This window comes from Calidris pugnax, unplaced genomic scaffold, assembly GCF_001431845.1.
Source record: "Calidris pugnax isolate Ruff unplaced genomic scaffold, ASM143184v1 scaffold496, whole genome shotgun sequence".
Taxonomy (NCBI): Eukaryota; Metazoa; Chordata; class Aves; order Charadriiformes; family Scolopacidae; genus Calidris; species Calidris pugnax.
In genome coordinates this window covers 85,609-106,395 of record NW_015091286.1, presented here as the reverse complement: position 1 = coordinate 106,395, position 20,787 = coordinate 85,609, and the positions used below count along the sequence as shown (strand labels likewise).

Below are 20,787 nucleotides of genomic sequence, written 5' to 3'. Positions count from 1 at the left end.
GTGGCCAAGAAGGCCAACAGCATCCTGGCCTGTGTCAGGAACAGTGTGGTGAGTAGGGCCCGAGAGGTGATGGTCCCCCTGGACTGGGCACTGGTGAGGCCCCACCTCGAGGGCTGGGTCCAGTTTTGGGCCCCGCACCACAAAAAAGACCTTGAGGTGCTGGAGCAAGTCCAGAGAAGGGCAAGGGAGCTGGTGAGGGGTCTGGAGTCTGGGTTTTGTGAGGAGAGGCTGAGGGAGCTGGGGGTGTTCAGCCTGGAGAAAGGGAGGCTGAGGGGAGACCTTATTGCTCTCTCCAACTCCCTGAAAGGAGGGTGTAGGCGGGGGGGGTCGGTATGGGTAGGGTAGGTAGGTTATGGGTATGGGTAGGTAGTAGGCGACGGAACAAGGGGAAACGGCCTCAAGTTGCGCCAGGGGAGGTTCAGATTGGATATTCGGAACAATTTTGACACTGAGTTATTAAGCGTTGGAATGGGCTGCCCAGGGAAGTGGTTGAGACACCATCCCTAGAAGACGGGTTGACATAGTCCTTATGACACGGTTCAGATGATGTTTTTTCCATCAGATTTAGGTGGAGGGTTGGACAACAGGATAGACAGTGCTCCCTCTGGGACATTTCTCAAAGCACTTCTGAGGGAAAAATAAGCATTGGGTGGACTGAAATCACGATGAAGGTATCCCCATCACCCTCTCCCGCATCCCCTCCTTGCTTTTCCCCGCTTCAACCGGGCCACAGACCTGCCGGGGCCGCTTAAAAAGACGCTTTGCCACCACCATTACCCGCCTTCCCTCAGGCCACCCCTGCGTGCCCTCCCCTTCTGCCCTGCCCACCTCGGTAAAACCCACCTCCCATTGGCTCACCCACCGCCCTTGTCCCACCCACCCCCCTCTTCTTCGCACCACCATTGGGCCAGTGGCCGCACTTGCCCCTCCCCTCGCTCCTGCAGGGAGCTCCTCAGGTGGAGAAAAAGGCAGGAAAACCGCCCCTTTCGCCTCAGGGTCACAAAATGGCCACGCTGTGTGGTTTCAAGCGGGAAAAGCCAGATCCAAACACCCCCAAACCACCCAAAATAGACGGCCTTACCAGAAGAAAGGGATTGAAAGCACTACTGATGATCCCGCCCCTCGTAAGGCGCCACCAGAGCGAACTCCCCTCAGCCAGGCCCTGGGGTACAGGACGAGGGAGACACTGGTGCCCTACAACCCCAGGAAGGATTTCACCACCCGCCTGCGCTGCTGAAGATGCCCTGAGGGGGAAGGCGGACAACTTAATAGAGACACGGTTCTATTTGGGGGACATAAAAGGGGTTTTGGGGACCAGTGGGAGCCCAGGGTGCAGCGATGGGGATCTGGGTGCTCTGCAGGTTTTGGGCGGGGGGCTTATTTGGTGTCAGGGGGCACATGGGCTGCCCTATAGGGGATGGGGAAAGCTGGGAGGGGGAAATGGTGTGCCTTGAATAATCAGGGCTGCCCTAAATAATGGGGGTGCACCCTCCTCTCTAACTGCCTCCACCACCACCACCACCAGCTGAGCCCCCCTCAGTCCCAATGTGGGGGTTTGCTGAGCCCCTCTGGGAGCTGAGTCTTGCCTCAGCTGAGTCTGCTGGAATAACAGGGTGTACCCCCCAAATTCGGGGGTGTGCCCCACATTCTGATCACCCACCAAGCTGATGGGGGGGAGCCCCCTACAATAAACCTCCATGGGGATTTGGTGTGCCCTCTCTTTCCCTGCAGAACTCCCAAAGCTTCCATGGTCCAACCTCCTCATTTAGAGACCTCCCAAAACACCCCCCCCTCCCAAAATCACACCTCCCTAACACAATTATTTCAGAAAAGACTTTTTAATTATTTTAACAATTTCTCACTTAAAATATATACACATATATATATAAATAAATGCCTCGTCCTCAGAGCTGCATGGCCGCCTCCAGCGTCTCTGAAAGCTTCGTGGCGATTTTCTCTGCAGGATGAGAGGGGAAGACAGTGTCATTTGGGGGGCGTTTAAAAAAAAACATCCTCAAAACCCCCTTTTTTCAGTCTCCCAAGGGCTGGGCTCAAAAATAACAAACAGCTGGAGATTGCCCCCCCAAAAAGGACCCAGGCATCTGGGCCCCTCAAGTAATTCAACCCGCCCAACAAAAGGGGACCCAGGTGCCCGTGCCCCACTGAAAGCAGACCCAGGCATCTGGCCCCCACTGAAAAAGGGGCCTCAGGCATGCGGGCCCTCCAACTACCCCTCCCAGCCCCCCAAAACAAGTGGACCTAGGCGTCCAGTGTCAGGATGCCTTTATAAGCACAAGGATGGAAGCGGGGTGTGGGGTGTCCATCCGTGGGTCCGTCCCCCAGGTGTGGGTCTGCCCCCCAGGTGTGGGGCTGCTAAGGGGCAGGGTCGGGGCACTGCTCCAGCGTGGGTCTCCCTGCTCCTGCCAGCAAACCTGCTCCTGCAGGGGCGATGCTTCACAGGCCACAGGTCTTGCCAGGAGCCTGCTCCAGGGTGGGCTCTCCACGGGCTGCACCTTCCTTCTGGTCTGTGGGAACACAAGAGGAGGTGGGCAGGAGAACTGGAAACACGCGCCAGGGACCTACAGCTGAGGTGTGGAAAGCACCTGGAACACACCTCGATCCGTTTTGTGTGCCTGACAAGGAGAACATCTGTGCTTAGATGACACAGGCCTGCCAGGGATCCTGGCATGGAACCTGCTGGAAGTTCCTGCCCTGATGTGGGAAAGATCAAAGCACATGGGAAAGGATGCCTGCTGGAATCCCGGAGAGATGGGCGAGAGCAGCAGCTTGGGAAATGCTCTCTAGCAAGGACCGAGCTCGCGGTGCCTGCCTTCCTGCTGGCCTGTCTCTGCCCAGCGCATGCAAGGCTATCTGCAGTGTCATCTGTGTCTGCCGTGGCCTCTATGAGGGCACCTGCCCCAGCAACGGGAGGGACAGTGGTGTCTCTAATGGTGTCAGTGCCGGTGTCTCTGCCTACATTGGTCCTGGTGTCTGTGAAGGTATCTCTGTGGTACCTGCATGGCTAATTGTACCTGTGTCTGTGCCGGCATCTGTCGGTGTCCCGAGTCTAGGGGTGACCAGAGTCTGCTGCCTGATAGGAGTCTGCCTCCCTGTCCGTGTTGGCCTTCATGCGCGCTGCCAAGTCGGAGAACCTCCGTCCGCGGGACGTGCCCTCCAGGCGGAAGACCTGCTCCAGTAAGGAAAGGCAGCAGCTCTGCCGCAGCAGCGAGGCCAGCCTCTTCCTCCTGCCACACAAGAGACACTGCTGGGCCCAGAGGCTCTTGCTGCACAGGGTTCCATGGGGCAGGGCCGGGGTAAAGCAGGGGGACGGACAAGCAAGTTGCACCTGCTCTGAGGAAGGGGAGCTGACGTAGGGAGGGCTGCTGGAGCAGAAAGGGGCAAACACACAAGTGCTGCTGGGAGGAAGCTGACACAGCCCCGGCTCCAGCTGCTTTTTACCCCAAGGCGTGCTCAGTCGCGGGGCTCTGTCCTTCCCCGCTCTCCCTGCAAAAGGCTCCTTAATGCCTGGGTCTTGCGAGGGCCCTGCGTCAGGTCAGGGGTGGCCTCAAGGCTCGGCCGGTCTGGGCCCGCGTGCCTGTGACCAGGTAGGAAATGGCTCTTCCTCCCCTGGGGTCTCAGTTCTGCTTCTTACCGGATCTCCTGCGGAAGGGAGGCTGCTCTTCTGACAAAGGCGGCACACGGCAACTTCTCCACCTGAGACTTGATGAAGGCTCCTAAGGAGCTCCGGGGGAAGTGCCGCTTGAGCAGGCTCAAAGCCTTCCTGATCATCTTCTTTGCCAGCTTTAGGCGGTTCATATGGCAGCAGACCTGCAGAGGAGAAGGGAAACACCCCGACATGGTCGAGTGGCCCAAGGGGCTGCAGGAGTCTGCCAGTGGCTGGAGGGGCCAGGGAAGGCATCCAGCTCCGTCCCCCAGGAGACCTCTCCAGACCTCCCCGTCTCTTTACCTCCCCTTTGAGGCTGAAGAAGATGGCCTCCTCAAAGCGGGCTGTCACAATTTCTTTGGTCTTCCTCAGGACCTCTGCTTCATTGAGCTTCATGAGGGCCTTTGCACAAGCAGATGGAGAGCAGGTGAGCGTGGATGCAGAGCCCATGGCCAGCCTTGTCTCCCCCATTGCCTCTGGCCTCGGTCTTACAAGGGCCTGATTCTCCCCCTGGCGATGTTTGCCCAAACACAGTCCCACTGGCTCAGAGCACAGGCACCAGTGATCCTTCAGACTCCCTCCCTGCTAATGCCCCTCGTGCTCAGGCCACGCTGGCCCGTGTCTCTGTCCACAGAAGACGCAAAGCAGAGGGAAAAGTCCGGCTCTGACCCCAGCATTTCCCTTCCAAGGTCCCCTCAAGGCAGGCCCTACTGCAGCAGTGACGTTGTCCTGCCCAGAGCCAGGCCACGGAGAGGGCTCCGTGCACCGAGCGGGCTGGCAACTCACCATGTGGCTGTTGGAGACGTGCAGGTAGCCAGCCGCAGACTCCAGAAGGTAGTAAAAGGCTCGGCCAGCATCGCCCGCTGCCAGGCAGTGCCGAGCCAGAGGCACAAGCACCGATTCCACGATGGCTTGGCAGGAGCAGTCACCATTGGGCTTCCCGTTGGTCTCGCTGGGCAGGTCCGTTCTCTGATTGCGCTCTGCCATGCTGCAGTTTCCAGGGGAAGAAGAGAGCAAAGAACACAATGGCATCAGCCAGACTGGTCTTTCTCCCCACAGAGACGGCATCAAAAGCCCTTTGCTCAAAGCAGAGCATGAGCCCTTGGGCAGCCGAGACTCCTACAGGTGCTTTAGAGGTAGGGAGACAGAGACAAGCTGGGCTTGCTGTCACCTCCCACAGGAAAACCACCCGGCTTCCCAGGGTGGCTTTTCCCCTGTACATTTTACCCCTACTCTCTAGGAACTGGAAAGCAAGGCCTACTCCAGTGTAGCATGACCATCACTCGGAGCCCACGGGCTTCCTTGAGCACCGTCTCCTCTCTATGGCCATCTCCTCCCAGCTCCCACCCCAGAGAAAGCTTCTTCCCTAAGCTAGTCAGAACCGGTAGCCAAATGCCAGCGCTTCTTTGGTCTCCTCTGGAGAGCCTGAGCTCACTGCCTTTATGAAGAATCAAACCCTCTCTGCTCACCCCAAGTTCTCCTCAGCAAAGACCTGGTGTTCTCCAGCATCTGCAAAGAAAACAGGGGGTTAGACACCTCCTCGCCTCCCACGGGGTAAGAGCTGCCCTCCCTCTCCCAGTGGGCTTACAAGGACCCTCGCAAGGCTGCTGACACGCTGAGGACAGTCTTTGGTGGTTGTCCTCAGCTCCTGGGCTCGTCCCTGGCAGACCCACTCCCAGCCCATCCCCAGTGCACCCCCCTGGGTTCCTGCAGCACCCGGGCTGTGGAGCACGGAGCACAGCGTACCCCCAGCGGCGTGGATCCTCTCCCTCCTCAGCTGCTCTCCGGTCAGCACCAAGGCCTCCCAGCTGCGCAAGTTGCCCTGGTCAGCAGGGTCCCGACAGCTCCCTCCCTCCTGGCTGCTGGTGACGGCGAAGCGGTGGCAGGCCACGAACTCCCCTTGGCCGCAGCTTCCGCATCGGTGTGCGTGCTGCTGCAGGAAGGCGGCACACTTGCGGTGTAGGGCCACCCGCTGTCTCCGGGGCCACAGCTCGTAGGCAGCCTCTTGCAGCAGCGGGACACAGAAGGCCAGGGCGCCAGACGGCTGCTCCGTGGTCTGCACACCTGCAAGGCAACGGGCCTTGGCATCAGCCTGAGCTGGGGGCAGGGCTTGGGGCCGTACCCGCCAGGGCACGAGAGTCACGCCGTGGTGGGCATCCTCGGCAGCGACCCCGCGCTGCTGCACACCCAGCCTGAGCACGGGGTGAAAGCGCCTGTGCCTTGCTGTCGCTAGCCCAGCCCTGGGGACACGGGGAGACAGGGCCTGGCAAGCCTTGCTGTCGCTAGCCCAGCCCTGGGGACACGGGGAGACAGGGCCTGGCAAGCCTTGCTGTCGCTAGCCCAGCCCTGGGGACACGGGGAGACAGGGTCTGGCAAGCCTTGCTGTCGCTAGCCCAGCCCTGGGGACACGGGGAGACAGGGCCTGGCAAGCCTTGCTGTCGCTAGCCCAGCCCTGGGGACTCCACAGGCCCTCCCAGGCCCGCACCATGAGCAGCGCTTGGAGGCAGGGGAGCAGAGGCGCTTGGGATGGCGCTCGGTGGGAACTCCCCTCCAGCACAAAGCTTTGTGACTGGCCTGAAGGGTCTTTGACCAACCCGTCTCACACAGCCGTGCCTGCCTGAGCTCCAGCCACCCGTCACAGCGGGGGAAGCCCACCATGCCCCAAGGGAACCCCGCCGGACACAGCTGGGAGCTCCCTTGTCCACTGTCCTGCTACCACTTACCACTCTCTGCATGCCAAGACGTTGCTGGCCTCTCAGGAGGATGTCGCACATCTTCTGGTGCCTCTTGGGTTTTCAGCCACCTCAGGATCTTCTCGCTCACCAGCATGTCCAGCAGGGGATTCATCTGCTGCCGGGCACCCGTGGGAAGGATGTGCGACAGCAGCTGGGTGGTAAACACTGGCCCGATGACTGCCGCAAACTTCAAGATCATCTGCTTCAGCGGTTTCATCTGATCCAGCTGAGTCAGCGCGATCTCTGTCAAGAAGCAGCAACACGTCTCTCTTGCCTCTTCCCTGCGCTGAGGCTGGAGAGGCTGGAAAGGTTCAACACAAGACGGGATAGACTTTGGCCTCCTCTCCCCGGGACTCCTCGGAACTCCTGGGCAATCACAGCCCGGGGTGGGCATCTTCAAATTGGCTCTGCTCCTGATGGAATTGCAGGCCATAAGGCCTGGGGATAAGCGAGACGCTCCAACAAACGCTCCCCCACCCAGGGTGGGGATGGCAGGACCCAGCAGGTCAGCGCATCCCGGGATGCGCCCTACCAGATCTGGAGGAGGTTTGTGCCCAACAGTGCACTCCCAGAACTTTCCCCACCTCACAGGTGGACTCAGAGCTCCCCACAACGGTTGCCTTCTCTTGGCCAGGCAATACTATTCCGTTCTTTTGGTTTGGTTGAAGTGCCTTGAGGCCAGCATTAGCTGGGGAACTTTAAAAGAGAACAGCACTGTAGAAGCTGCGTTCAAAGTTGGGACAGAGGCAAGCTAAAGCTTGTTCCCAGCAAAGGATTTGCTTCTGTGAGAAAAGGGAGCCATTTTAGTGTTGCACCGATAACCTTTTCTCTCCTGCCTACTGATGGTGGACTCAGAGCTCCCCACAACGGTTGCCTTCTCTTGGCCAGGCAATACTATTCCGTTCTTTTGGTTTGGTTGAAGTGCCTTGAGGCCAGCATTAGCTGGGGAACTTTAAAAGAGAACAGCACTGTAGAAGCTGCGTTCAAAGTTGGGACAGAGGCAAGCTAAAGCTTGTTCCCAGCAAAGGATTTGCTTCTGTGAGAAAAGGGAGCCATTTTAGTGTTGCACCGATAACCTTTTCTCTCCTGCCTACTGATGGATGGAGCCAACAGGCTCACAGCTGGTCCCCAGCCAGAGGGGAAAGCAGCCCCAGGCCTCTTTCTGCTGGGACTGGAGCCCCCTTCCACACCGAGACGGTGACTGTGGCACACGGATGCCCAGCCTCCCTCCAGCCCATGCCCCAGGAAGGGGCCCCATCATGGCCGCCAGCTGCAGAGCGGTGCTCGGCCCCTCACCTTTCAGGGGGACGGGCAGCACGGTGTTCTCCAGGTTGACGCCTGGCCTGATGGTGCAGACCCTGCCGTCACTCTTCATGTTGGAGCTCCCGGTTTCTGCGAGGGATGAGGCCTCAGCTGCAGATGCTGGGTGGAGCGAGATTATGCCCAGCCTCCCTCCAGCCCATGCCCCAGGAAGGGGCCCCATCATGGCCGCCAGCTGCAGAGCGGTGCTCGGCCCCTCACCTTTCAGGGGGACGGGCAGCACGGTGTTCTCCAGGTTGACGCCTGGCCTGATGGTGCAGACCCTGCCGTCACTCTTCATGTTGGAGCTCCCGGTTTCTGCGAGGGATGAGGCCTCAGCTGCAGATGCTGGGTGGAGCGAGATTGCACCAATAAGGCCATTTGCAAAGTGACCTGCAGCTTGCAAATGTTTCCAAGTGCACCTGGGATGGGACAAGGCCAGTGCGCGCACACGGACCTGCCTGCACTGAACGTGCTCGTGAAGCCAAGCAAAGCAGTTTCCACTACAAGCCCTTCTTGGCACGGCCCTCCCAAAGATGTTCTGCCTTTCCCACACCCTCCTCCAGCCAAGGCTTCCAGCCTTCCCACGAGGCGACTGAATGCCCTGGGATAGAAAGCAGCAGCTTTGCTGCCTCCGACATTGCAGCGCAACCTCCACAGCCAGGGAACTTGTCGGTGATAATGCAAACTGTAGCCTCAGCCCCGGCTCTTCCCAAGGCCACGGCACTCTGGCTGGCATTGCTCTCTCGGGTGGCATGGCCACCATTCTCTTCTGTCACCAGCACCCTTGTGGGGATTTATGGTTTGGGACTCAAGTTCCCCGGGCCTGTCCCTCACCTCAAGCTGGGGTTTGTTCTCAAGTGAGCTAGCGTTTGGCCAAGGTAAATTCCGAGCCCATTAGACTGCCTAAGAAACACCAGAAACACGTGTGCTCCAGAACACTTTCCCTTGTGTTTTAGCCGTGCAACCCCCGCCCCAAGAATGCAGGCCCCTCCAAGCCCCCAGGACTCACTAGCCCCTTGCTTTGCCTGTCGCAACAGCAAGGCACAGAGGAGCCCACACCTCCGCCAGACCAGCTTCAGCACGGCTGCAGGATCTGATCCTACCCAGACCCACAAGGGAACGATGGGGCAAGCCTGTGCTGCGCAGAATGAGCCACAGCAGCTGGCTCCTCTCAGCGAAGGTGCTTACTGATCAGGCCCTCCCAGTCCTCCTCTGCTTTTCCAGCCCGCTGGGGGCAGAACAAGAGCATGTTGTTGGAATGAAGGCAGCGCAGCAGCTCCTCACAGTAATATGGGATCCCTGAGCTTCTCTGCATCAGGAACCTGCACAGGAGCAGAGCAAACAGAAAATCAGGTGAAACACGGCTCAGGTGGGCGGCCAGTCACTCGGATAGTCACTCATCTTCGTCACAGCTACAGCTCACTTGGGAAAGGGACTGTCCTCCCGCCGCCTTGGGCTTTCGGGCCCCCTGAACCACCAGCCATCACTGAAGTTAGTGGGAAAAGACTTGCAGGCAATGCCCACAGGCGAGCCCTGCCTTTCTTCTCCTCAGGAGCCCAGTCCCTCTCTGGCAGCAGGGCGAACTCTGCCCCAGGGAGTCTCCCCCACAGCCCAGCCACCCACACCAAGGCCTTTCTTTTCACACCCCGACACGCCTGGGCTCAGGACTCCACCTCCCTCCTCCCTGTGCAGCAGCGAAGGGCTGACGCCTCCCAGGCTTTGGGTCTGGCAGTTGCCCACTCTCAGCTCACACATTTGCCAGGCTGAGGCAGAACAAGCCACCCACGTCTGGTACTCGCTGGAGTCAGTGGTGCTTCCTTTCTTTGGGACGGAGGATGATTCCCCACCAGGGCTGGCAGAGGTTCAAGCCCTCGGGGAGAGCTCCCCTGTCTCCAGCTCACCTCTCCAGATCCTTGGAGATGCTGAACCCTCCGAGGTCCTTGCAGACTTTTTGCACAACGGCTGAAGTGTTCAACTTGTCCAGGTGAATGTAGGTGATTTTCTGGGATGTTGTGCTGTCTGCCGCAGCTTTGTGAAAACTCTCTGTTCTTGCGTAGCCCGGGGCTAAGCTCATGACCATGAAGAGAGAGACATTTTGGAGCACAGCTGACATGATGCTCCAGGAAGCAGGGTCGATGAAGTGGGCATTGTCGATGACAAAGATGCCAAATTCTCCTCCAAGCATCTGAAAAAAGGAGGTTGCTCTGAGGGGGATCTGGGGGATTCTGGATTGCCTTCCAGGGGAGGAGATGTAACCTCTGTCTCTTGAGAGGATGCTCGGAAATCTCTCCCCAGCCACTTCCCCGCTCGCAAGCTGCCTGACTTTTTGAATTTCTTTGAGACTGTAGGGTCACACCGAACATCACTTACTCTGCAGAAGAGGGGAGCTTGGACAGGGGAACCCAGAAGACATAGTTCCTCCACCCGGCCACACTTCACGGGAGGAAAGTTACTGGGTGTGTTTGTGGGGCTGTGGGGGCAGGTGCGAGTTGAGGACTTTCTCAGGCCCTGACGGACGATGACCCAGGCGTGTGGCCATCCCGCCCCTCACGCTGCAGTGGGACAGACCCCGCAGCCAGCAGGCTTGTTCTCCTTCTATGGCCCAGGAGGAAAGAAGGAAGGAGAAATGCTCACCTTCTCCAGCACTTTTCTCCAAGTCGAGTGCAATTCCATTTTCCTTTCTGTTTCACGCATCTTGCGAACCTTGTCCGAAAGGGGAAACTGTCCAGAAAAGCAGAGTCAGGGAGAAACATGGCTGTGGGGCTCGGCACACCTCCCCATCCGCAGCACGCAAGAGCGCAGAGCCCACTGCCTCTGCTGGCCTCAGCACCTGAGCTCTCCCCAATGCAGGGGCAGGGAGCCACAGGTGGGACTCCATCCAGAGCCTAAAGCCAAGGCTGAGGGCTTCTGCAGAGCCGGGCCTTGGGCTGGGATCAGGAGCTGCTTCTCTGGCTGTGGGGACCTTGGGCTGGCTGGAGCAGAGCCCTCACGCAGCGCTGACCTCAGCACGAGGGCAGGAAGGGCCTCTCTCCAGTGCCACTTCCAGGGCGCTGAACAAGGCACCGGGACACAAACTCCCCACCGACAGGGAGCCCAGGGATGGGAAATGTGTGCTGGGACCCCCGCCATTCCCACCCCGCAGCTAAGGCACTCCCAGCAACGTGCCCACATAACGTCAGACCCAGAGAAACTCGGGAGAGGCCTCTGGCTTTCACCTCCACAAGGAAAATGTCATTGAGGAGGCAATAGCTGCTCTCGTCGATTGTCCCTTGCAGCCTTCTCTTCAGCAGGCGCTGCCTCTTGATGCACGATCCACAGTCCTGGAGGCCCAGGGTCCTGGCCATCAGCGTACGGAGGGCAGAGAAGGACTGCCTCACGTGGATCTCCAGCAGCTCCATGGACACCACCCTGCCATGCAAAAGAAAAAGGGACTGAGATCCCCAACAGCCCCAGCCTTCTCAGGCAAGATGGGTGGAGGTGCCCTTTGGGGCCAGCTCTTCAGCCCCCCATCCCCAAGGGCTTCCCAGAGAAGGCCAAGCTTTTCACTCCTCCTACCAAAAAGGGCACAGAGGGGCAGTTGCTGCCAAGCCACCAGGAGAGCCGGGTCCAGACCCTGTGTCTCCGCAGCGCTGGCCCTTGTCTCCCTGCGTGCCCCCTGCAGAGGAACTCCCGGGGCTACGAGGCAAAGATGGGGCTAGTGGCAAATCTGCCGTGGGGCTCCAGACATTAGCAGTCTGCCTGCCAGACCACAGGCCCCCGTGATCCTTCTGGGAAACGGGCAGAGGGCAAGCAGGGCTTCTGAGAAAGGCCACCCTGCTGTCTGCTGGGTCTGGAGTCAGATGAACAGCACTGAGCTTGGGCTCTCGTTGCCCACTCTCAGCTCACACATTTGCCAGGCTGAGGCAGAACAAGCCACCCACGTCTGGTACTCGCTGGAGTCAGTGGTGCTTCCTTTCTTTGGGACGGAGGATGATTCCCCACCAGGGCTGGCAGAGGTTCAAGCCCTCGGGGAGAGCTCCCCTGTCTCCAGCTCACCTCTCCAGATCCTTGGAGATGCTGAACCCTCCGAGGTCCTTGCAGACTTTTTGCACAACGGCTGAAGTGTTCAACTTGTCCAGGTGAATGTAGGTGATTTTCTGGGATGTTGTGCTGTCTGCCGCAGCTTTGTGAAAACTCTCTGTTCTTGCGTAGCCCGGGGCTAAGCTCATGACCATGAAGAGAGAGACATTTTGGAGCACAGCTGACATGATGCTCCAGGAAGCAGGGTCGATGAAGTGGGCATTGTCGATGACAAAGATGCCAAATTCTCCTCCAAGCATCTGAAAAAAGGAGGTTGCTCTGAGGGGGATCTGGGGGATTCTGGATTGCCTTCCAGGGGAGGAGATGTAACCTCTGTCTCTTGAGAGGATGCTCGGAAATCTCTCCCCAGCCACTTCCCCGCTCGCAAGCTGCCTGACTTTTTGAATTTCTTTGAGACTGTAGGGTCACACCGAACATCACTTACTCTGCAGAAGAGGGGAGCTTGGACAGGGGAACCCAGAAGACATAGTTCCTCCACCCGGCCACACTTCACGGGAGGAAAGTTACTGGGTGTGTTTGTGGGGCTGTGGGGGCAGGTGCGAGTTGAGGACTTTCTCAGGCCCTGACGGACGATGACCCAGGCGTGTGGCCATCCCGCCCCTCACGCTGCAGTGGGACAGACCCCGCAGCCAGCAGGCTTGTTCTCCTTCTATGGCCCAGGAGGAAAGAAGGAAGGAGAAATGCTCACCTTCTCCAGCACTTTTCTCCAAGTCGAGTGCAATTCCATTTTCCTTTCTGTTTCACGCATCTTGCGAACCTTGTCCGAAAGGGGAAACTGTCCAGAAAAGCAGAGTCAGGGAGAAACATGGCTGTGGGGCTCGGCACACCTCCCCATCCGCAGCACGCAAGAGCGCAGAGCCCACTGCCTCTGCTGGCCTCAGCACCTGAGCTCTCCCCAATGCAGGGGCAGGGAGCCACAGGTGGGACTCCATCCAGAGCCTAAAGCCAAGGCTGAGGGCTTCTGCAGAGCCGGGCCTTGGGCTGGGATCAGGAGCTGCTTCTCTGGCTGTGGGGACCTTGGGCTGGCTGGAGCAGAGCCCTCACGCAGCGCTGACCTCAGCACGAGGGCAGGAAGGGCCTCTCTCCAGTGCCACTTCCAGGGCGCTGAACAAGGCACCGGGACACAAACTCCCCACCGACAGGGAGCCCAGGGATGGGAAATGTGTGCTGGGACCCCCGCCATTCCCACCCCGCAGCTAAGGCACTCCCAGCAACGTGCCCACATAACGTCAGACCCAGAGAAACTCGGGAGAGGCCTCTGGCTTTCACCTCCACAAGGAAAATGTCATTGAGGAGGCAATAGCTGCTCTCGTCGATTGTCCCTTGCAGCCTTCTCTTCAGCAGGCGCTGCCTCTTGATGCACGATCCACAGTCCTGGAGGCCCAGGGTCCTGGCCATCAGCGTACGGAGGGCAGAGAAGGACTGCCTCACGTGGATCTCCAGCAGCTCCATGGACACCACCCTGCCATGCAAAAGAAAAAGGGACTGAGATCCCCAACAGCCCCAGCCTTCTCAGGCAAGATGGGTGGAGGTGCCCTTTGGGGCCAGCTCTTCAGCCCCCCATCCCCAAGGGCTTCCCAGAGAAGGCCAAGCTTTTCACTCCTCCTACCAAAAAGGGCACAGAGGGGCAGTTGCTGCCAAGCCACCAGGAGAGCCGGGTCCAGACCCTGTGTCTCCGCAGCGCTGGCCCTTGTCTCCCTGCGTGCCCCCTGCAGAGGAACTCCCGGGGCTACGAGGCAAAGATGGGGCTAGTGGCAAATCTGCCGTGGGGCTCCAGACATTAGCAGTCTGCCTGCCAGACCACAGGCCCCCGTGATCCTTCTGGGAAACGGGCAGAGGGCAAGCAGGGCTTCTGAGAAAGGCCACCCTGCTGTCTGCTGGGTCTGGAGTCAGATGAACAGCACTGAGCTTGGGCTCTCTCCTGCTGCCTCTGCCTGTCCCAGAGGGGAAGGAGGAAAGGCCCTGGCTCCAGAAGCCACCTCCAACTCCCCAAAGAGGCAGAGGTGGGAGCAGGGTAGGCAGGTGCTCCCGGGCAGCATCTCCCGGAGGCTTTGTCGGGAGGGCCAGGTGCACTGGTAGAGGGGCTGGAGTGTTCCTCGGCTGTCAGGGGATGGGCAGGGGTGGTGTCCCAAGCTAAAGGTGAAAACCCTGTACCTGTGGCCAGCGCCCTGGCCTAAAGAGGCCAGTTCCGCAAGTAAGTGGCTCTTTCCGGAGCCCGTCGTGCCCTCAAATGCCAGGATGTTCCCTTGGCCGAAATCCCTGTAGGCGGTCAGGCAGCCGACAAAGAGGTCGGTCTCCTGCTTCCGACCTGTGAAGACAAACAAGAAAAGCAGCTGCTGGGGCGAGCTGAAAAGAGCCGTCCCTTTGGCGGGCACCTTCCACCGCAGCTCCCCTCCCCACCACCACATCCGCCAGCCTTCGTACCAGGTCTGGAGCATGGCAGAGAGCACCAAGCCCCTCATCTTGCTTTCCACCCCAAAGGTATCAAGCAAGCAGTGACCAAGAGAGCTGGCACTTCCTTGGGGCTGCTGCAGGCAACAGCATCCCTGGGAATAGCCTCTCCCTTCCCAGCGTGGCACTAAGAGTTCCCAAGGGGAAGAACCGGGGATTCAGAAGAGCAAGGCCTTCTCCACCTACCCAGCAAGGGGACGTACTCTGACCTCTTCTTGGGAAGACCCAAGCCAAATATGCTAGAAGCAGGGGAAAAGAAAACACAAGTCAATTAGCTGGTGAGAATCCAGGGGACCCAGAGAAGCAGCCTGGCGTGGCGGGGAGGGATGTGGTCCTCGGGGACCTGCTTTTCTTTCGAGCAGCATGCTATCCCCTGCATGCTCCCCCAGGCAAAGCTCAAGCTGACACGCTACGACAGCTTCAAGCATAAAGAAGGCTAATGGCCATGGAAGGACAGGAGAATATATCAGCAGAGACCAGCGCGCTCTCCCTCTTTGCTGGCCCAGGCTGCACTCTTGGTGTCGCCCTCCCTTCATCCAGCCCTCTCAGAGGACACTCACCCCTCCTCGGTGATGCCCATGTATTGATAGACAGGCCCAGGCTGGCTGATGCCTTTCATCTCCCTCTCTGGCAGCTCCCTGAAGTAGTAAGGGGGCAGCCGCGAGGCGGCGTAGGTGACTGCATCGCAGGACACCAGCCCAGGGTAGTGCCCCATCATCCGGGCTGCCAAGTTCACCTTCTGGCCAATGACTGCCAGAGAGAGAGCAGGTGTTAGAGAGAGAACACACCTTGGTATGCCTGTGCCACCAGCCCCACGGCACCCTTCCAGGCCAATGGCTGCCTCACCTCCGGCACGGGCCAACCCTACGGCAGGCTCAGCGGAACCCAGGCCAAGAGCTGCCCACAGAGCCCATTCTCCCCTCCTGGGCCTGGACCTGCAGCACTGGGGCCGTTCCTGGCCAGCTCTGGGCAAGCGCTCTCCCAGCCCACCCTCCTCTGCCAGACACCTCTGCCTCAGCAGGCCCACAGCAGCCTCCTGCGCCCCAGGCACCCCCTCCTACCTGTGTATTCGTGCCTCAGGGGGTGGCCGATGACGCCGCAGAACGTCGTCCCGCTGGTGACTGCCACGGACACTGCCCTGGAACACAGGGAAAGAGCGGGGCTTCAGCAGTGCCCCAGGCGCAGTCCTGCTCGCCCGGCTTCACCCCTGCCCGCACCTCCCCTGGGCGCCAGCCTGGGCCACCGGCTGTCCTGCCCTGCCAGCGTGGGGCTCGGGGACGGGGATTGCTCAGGGGCGACACATACGCCGGTTGCAAGGGACAAGGAAGAGGGGCAGAGCACATGCAGGGCCACAGCCCTCTCGTCAGCAGAGAGGGAGGGAGAGAAGGAGGCGCCCACCATGTCACCGCCTGCGATGACAGCAACTGGAGATCAGGTGGCCGGGCCCCATGGCCCCGGGTTCATGGGCCAGTGGCCCAGAAGGGCCTGCCTCTGGCACCAAGGGCCTTTGCCCCTCTCCAGGGCTCGTTCCAGTGCGGTGGCCAGCAGGGTGTACGTGGATGGAGGGACTGCGCCTGGCTGCCATGGGCTAAGCCCAGGGGTTACCGGCCACCTCTCAGGGCACTGCCCCCTTCCTGCCAGGGACAGGGGAGGGCAAGCGAGAAGGCACATCTCTTTCTGGTGAGCCCCGTCCCAGGCAGCATGCACTCCCCAGACCCCGCCACACACTCACTCTCTTTCCCCGAGCATGGTGGAGCAGGCGTTGTAGATCTGCAGAGCACACTGCAGGGCGCGAATGCTCTCGGAGGGCAGCTTGTTTCCAGTGAGTCCCAGCACACACAGGAATGTGCAGCCCTGCCAAGGACAGAGGCAGCACATCTTGCTACAGTGCCCAAGACAGAGTCTCTCCCTTGTGCTCACTGCACACCCTCTCATGCTGGGGGAGGCCATTGTTCCCCCACACTCACTTTATCACACAGGAGGACTTTGTTGATTTTGCCCTTGTGAGGAGACAGGATTTCCAACATCACGCTGCTGGCAGTTTTGAGGATGGTGCTGGTGCTCCCTGTGCTGCCATCTGCAGGAAGCTGCAGCTGGATGAAGATGATGGTGACTGGCCGTAGCTCAGAGAAGAGCTGCAGTGGCACTCTTTCATCAAGCTGGAAGACAAGAGCACGACAGTTTCACCAGCCTGCTCTCCTGGGGTCTCACTGCCCACACCAGGTATGGAGGGAGATCAGGCGCACTGGCCCTACCCTCCCTCCCAAAATGCAGCCCCCAGCAGTGGTGGCCTTGCCATACCTTCCCGAGAGCAGCGGCTGGTATGTACTTCCTGTACGCCTTCTCCGCACTGGGATCACTGGACAAGAGAAGAGCCGGCCTCATGGCAGCTGAGGAGAGAAAAGGCGGGTGGTCGCTGGACGCGTGGGACGAGGAGCTGTTGCAAAGCAGGGGCTGGCCCTGGAAACGGGGCAGAAAGCGTCTTTCTGCCTTTGCCCAGGTGGCCACCTCCAGATGCTGAGGGCAGAGCAGCCAGGTCCCACCTTTCGGGGCAATCCCAGAACAAGTGCAAGCTGGCACTCACCTTCCCTTTCCGAGCAGTGGCTCAGTGGGTCTTGTATGAGCTTGTGTAAGGCGTCTTGGCATTCTGACCAAGACATTGGCTCCATGCCCGTAACCTGAAGACACACAGAATGAAATCACTGCCCCTGACCTCCCCAGGAGTACCAGGGGACAGAGCCTGCCCTCCACTGCCACCTCCTAGGAGAGGGGAGAGGAAGCCCACCTGGCTGGCTGGGACAGCAGGGCCTCCTCAGAAGCACTGGAGCTGGGCAGCCATTATCGAAGCATCCCCCAGCTGTCTACCACAGCTCCGTGGCCCATAGGACATTGCTGGTGGGGCTAAAACCCTTCTGGTGCCTCCTGACCCCTCCAACCAAGCGAGCCCTGCCCACAGTTACCCCTGAGATGGGAAGACAAGAGCTTCAGCTGCCTGCCCACTTTCCCAGCCTCAGCTCTCTCCACATTCAGCTCCTCAGCTTTCTGACACCTCCCTCCTTCACGGCCAAGTCCAGCTCCTCACAATGGCTCTAGAGGCCATGCCATCCACCCACCTTCACAGCTCTTTGGCCTGCAAGGTGCTTGGTCCTCAGCCGGTGCTGCTCACAGACCTCCCAGGCAGTAGCTGAGAGGACAATGTCACCTGCACCTGCAAGCTCTTCGGCCTCATTAACTTCACCCACGCCTTGGCCAAAAAGGCAGAGGTGCTGCCGCCTCCTGTCTCCGAAAATGGAGAGGCTCATGGTCCCTGCAGAGACCCCTGGGGAGAGGGAGAAGCCGAACTGACACAGGGAGCGTTTGGAACTCTGCAGCCCCCAGTATCTCAGCTGCTCAGACAAACTGAAGCCCAGCAGGGAGACAGGCAGCATGGAGGGGTAGAGCACCCTCCATCCTGCTCAGGGGGACACCCACACAGCTCCCTGAAATGGATGTCTAGAAACAGACAAAGTCAACATGGAGAATGCGTTGAGAGTGCCACGCGCCTTACCCAGCTGCCTGCCCCAGAAGCCCAGCAAACCAGCGGCCTCCACCACTGCCTGCTCCGTTTCCATGTGGGCAGGTTGGAGCTGTCTGCTGGAGCAAAACCCAAGAGCCGGCAAAAGCCCTTCTCGCAGGCATGAACCAAGCAGATCCCCTTTGCTCTTTGTGAAAGGCAGGGGAGAATCCAGCAGGGGAAAGGATGCAAAGCTGCCCCCGCCTGAAGAAACAAAAGGATACCGATCTCCCGCAGATGTCTGTGCTAAAGCAGACATTCAAAGTTCCTGAGGCTCAATGCGACACCTGCTCTGCCTTTAAGCTTCCTCTGCACCTGCAGACACGCGCAAACCCGGCCGGCAGTCCCAAACTCCCGTCCCTGCTCCAAATACAGTTGGAGCCTTGAACGCCTGCCCGAGATGCTTTCCTTTGGCACAAGCCCCAGTCCCCACATTCCCTGCTGGTGGGAAGCTCCCTGTGGCATGGGGGAGTGCCACGGATCTGCGTCTGGCAGAGCGCCCGTACCTATCTTCAGCTGGACCTCCTGGCCCACGTCTGTCTCACGCCTTCTATACTTCTTCTGGATCTGCAGGCTACAGTGCAGCACCAGGCTGATGGTCCTGGCCAGCTCCCGGGGGGTTGTTCTCCACAGCACCAGCACAGCGTCTCCTGGGGAAAGGGAGGGAAGGGCTCTGCTGAGACCTGGCTCTCCACGACCTACGCTCAGTGGCAGGGACAGCAGAAACCAGCTGACGGGCAGAGGAAGATGGGCTTGTGGGTGGCCATCATCCTGGAGGACACCCCACCCCGGGCACCAGGACACCCCTCCTCTCCCGGGCAGCCCTAGCAGAAGCCAGCAGCGGTGGCAGCCCCTGCCCCAAGCGCTCCTCTGCAGCTGCAGCACACCAGGGACACCCCCTCCGCTGCCAGCCTGGCAGCCCCAGCTCCGCCATCGCCGGGGCCTCCCTGCCCCTCACCACCACCCCAACACACACCTTGGGCTGTGCTTTCTTGGGAGTCTCCTCCTCTGGGGCCTTCCTTCCCCCACCCCCAGCCCAGGGCCCTACAAGCCGGGGCAGAGAAAGGGGAGCCACAGCCCTGGCCAAAGCCAAGCCGCAGGCAGGCCCGGGGGGACAGAGAGGCCACTGTGGGGGTGTGTGGTGGCCAAGAGCTGGTTCCAGGTGCTGCACAGAGCCTCTGGAGAAGGAAAGCAGAGCAAACGGCCGCCACAACAGGTAAATACTGCCCATCAGCGCACGTGGGCATTGTTGTCCTAAACACTTACCAGCAAACTTCAAGATGTCTCCTCCAAAAACCAGGAACTCTGTGGACAGAGGGAAGAAAAGGAAGAGTGGACATGAGGACACCTTCTTCCAGAAGCCACGGAGCAAGCCCCCCTCCAAGAGCAGCACCTGGGCAAGGGTGCACTGTGGGGCACAGCTGAGGAAAGCACCGCTCCGACCTCTGCCCTGGTACCCGCACAGCAGGCAAGGAGGCAGGGCCTCCAGATGCCACCAAACCTCGGAAAGGTGGTGGCTGGAAGGGACCTCTGATCCAACCCTGCTGCTCCAGCCAGGCTGCACAGAGCCAGCTGCCCAGGATGTTCCTGAATAGCTCTGAGGAGGGAGACTCCACAACCTGCCTGGGCAACCTCTGCCAGTGCTCAGTCACCCTCACAGGAAAAAAGTGTTTCCTGGCCTACAGAGGGAACCTCCTGTGTTTCAGTGCGGGTCTGTGGCGTGGTCTCTGGTCCTGACACTGGGAAGCACTGGGAAGAACCCGGCCCTGTCCTCTTTGCACCCTCCCTTCAAGCTGTAGACTGTGCTGGGCCCTGATGCAGCACGGAGCCGGCTGCCCACGCCAGAGGCACCCAGGGGGCTGCTGAGAAAGCGGGTGCCTCCTCGGCCACAGTGGGGAGTAGAAAGGGCCTGCGCTGGCCCTGGCCCACCAGCAGACCCTGGCTGCTCTCACTGTTCCTCACAGAAAGCCCCAGCCCTGCCGAGGAGGCTGGACCAGACTGCCCAGCATGTCTGCCTCCACCCTCCACCATCAAGGCCCGATGCCAGACAGTCCTGCAGCACGGCTCTTACCTCCCAAAATATCACACAGGTACTCATTGAGGGTCTGCGCCAGCTCATCAGTGCCTCTGTCCTTGCCCCTCTTCTGGATGAATTTCTCAGTCAGCGTTGTGAAACCTGTAACAGGGACAGTCAGAAATCAGGAAATGCCCGTGTGGGCCCAGGGACCCAGCAGCACTTTCCACCCTGCTGGAGAGCCTGCTGGGAACACCTTCCCATGCCCAGCTCAGTGCTGGTGGCAGCAGGGGTTGACCGCCCAAGACGACCCATCCTGCTCTCTCTGGGCATCGCAGCACAAGATGGCCACTCTGTCCAAGGGGCTCCAAAGGGTCTGGTGTGTCCCACCAAGACACCTCAGCCAAGATGGCCCCTCTGTCCAAGGGGCTCCAAAAGGCCTGGTGTGTCCCAAGACGGCTCGTGTCCGTGGCTGCTCCTCCCGGCTCCCCCCACCTGAAACATCTGCAAAGAGCAGCACTCCGTGGACAGTCTGATCATGGTCTGTGCTCCTGAAGGAGCTGCCAGTGAGCAGCGAGGGGAGGAAAGCTGCTGCTTTCTCCAGGTCGGAGTGGTGATAGTTCTTTTCCCAGGCAGAAGCCATTGTCAGCACCCTGTGGCACACGGGGTACCTCAGGAGAAGACAGCTGTGCCCAGCTGCAGTGAGGACAAGGACCTCACCACACAGTGCCAGCTACACACTGAGCCCGGGGCCTCTGTGCGGGACAACTGGCCCTCTGCCCTCACGGGTCACATCAGCAGGGGGTGTCCTCTGTTGCTCATCGCCTACCCACCAGCCGACCTCCCGTGTCACAGTGGGCTCACAGCGACATCCTCCATCTGTCACCGCCTGCTGAGCAGCTGCCGCCGTCCCCCAGGCTCCCTCCTTGATGCAGAGTCCCTGGGGCGGGGGTGGCCAGTGTGGCGGTGTGCTCTCCCTGTTTTTCCC

The 20,787-nt window shown here is 59.9% G+C and overlaps 1 protein-coding gene across 1 annotated transcript; it reads right to left on the bottom strand.

Moving 5' to 3' along the window:
* Positions 1 to 3,067: 3,067 nt before the first annotated feature.
* ADCY10 (adenylate cyclase 10 (soluble)) lies at positions 3,068 to 20,671 on the bottom strand. The gene is given in 29 exon segments (XM_014960707.1): positions 3,068 to 3,245; positions 3,653 to 3,828; positions 3,968 to 4,066; positions 4,451 to 4,652; positions 5,404 to 5,728; positions 6,388 to 6,642; positions 7,921 to 8,046; positions 8,890 to 9,065; positions 9,603 to 9,886; positions 10,336 to 10,422; positions 10,917 to 11,109; positions 11,737 to 12,020; positions 12,470 to 12,556; positions 13,051 to 13,243; positions 13,936 to 14,089; positions 14,419 to 14,471; positions 14,793 to 14,982; positions 15,294 to 15,370; positions 15,965 to 16,086; positions 16,200 to 16,263; positions 16,324 to 16,391; positions 16,534 to 16,692; positions 17,346 to 17,551; positions 18,292 to 18,435; positions 19,052 to 19,090; positions 19,857 to 19,961; positions 20,295 to 20,457; positions 20,459 to 20,495; positions 20,664 to 20,671. Coding segments are annotated over 29 exon segments (4,254 nt in total).
* Between the last annotated feature and the right edge of the window lie 116 nt (positions 20,672 to 20,787).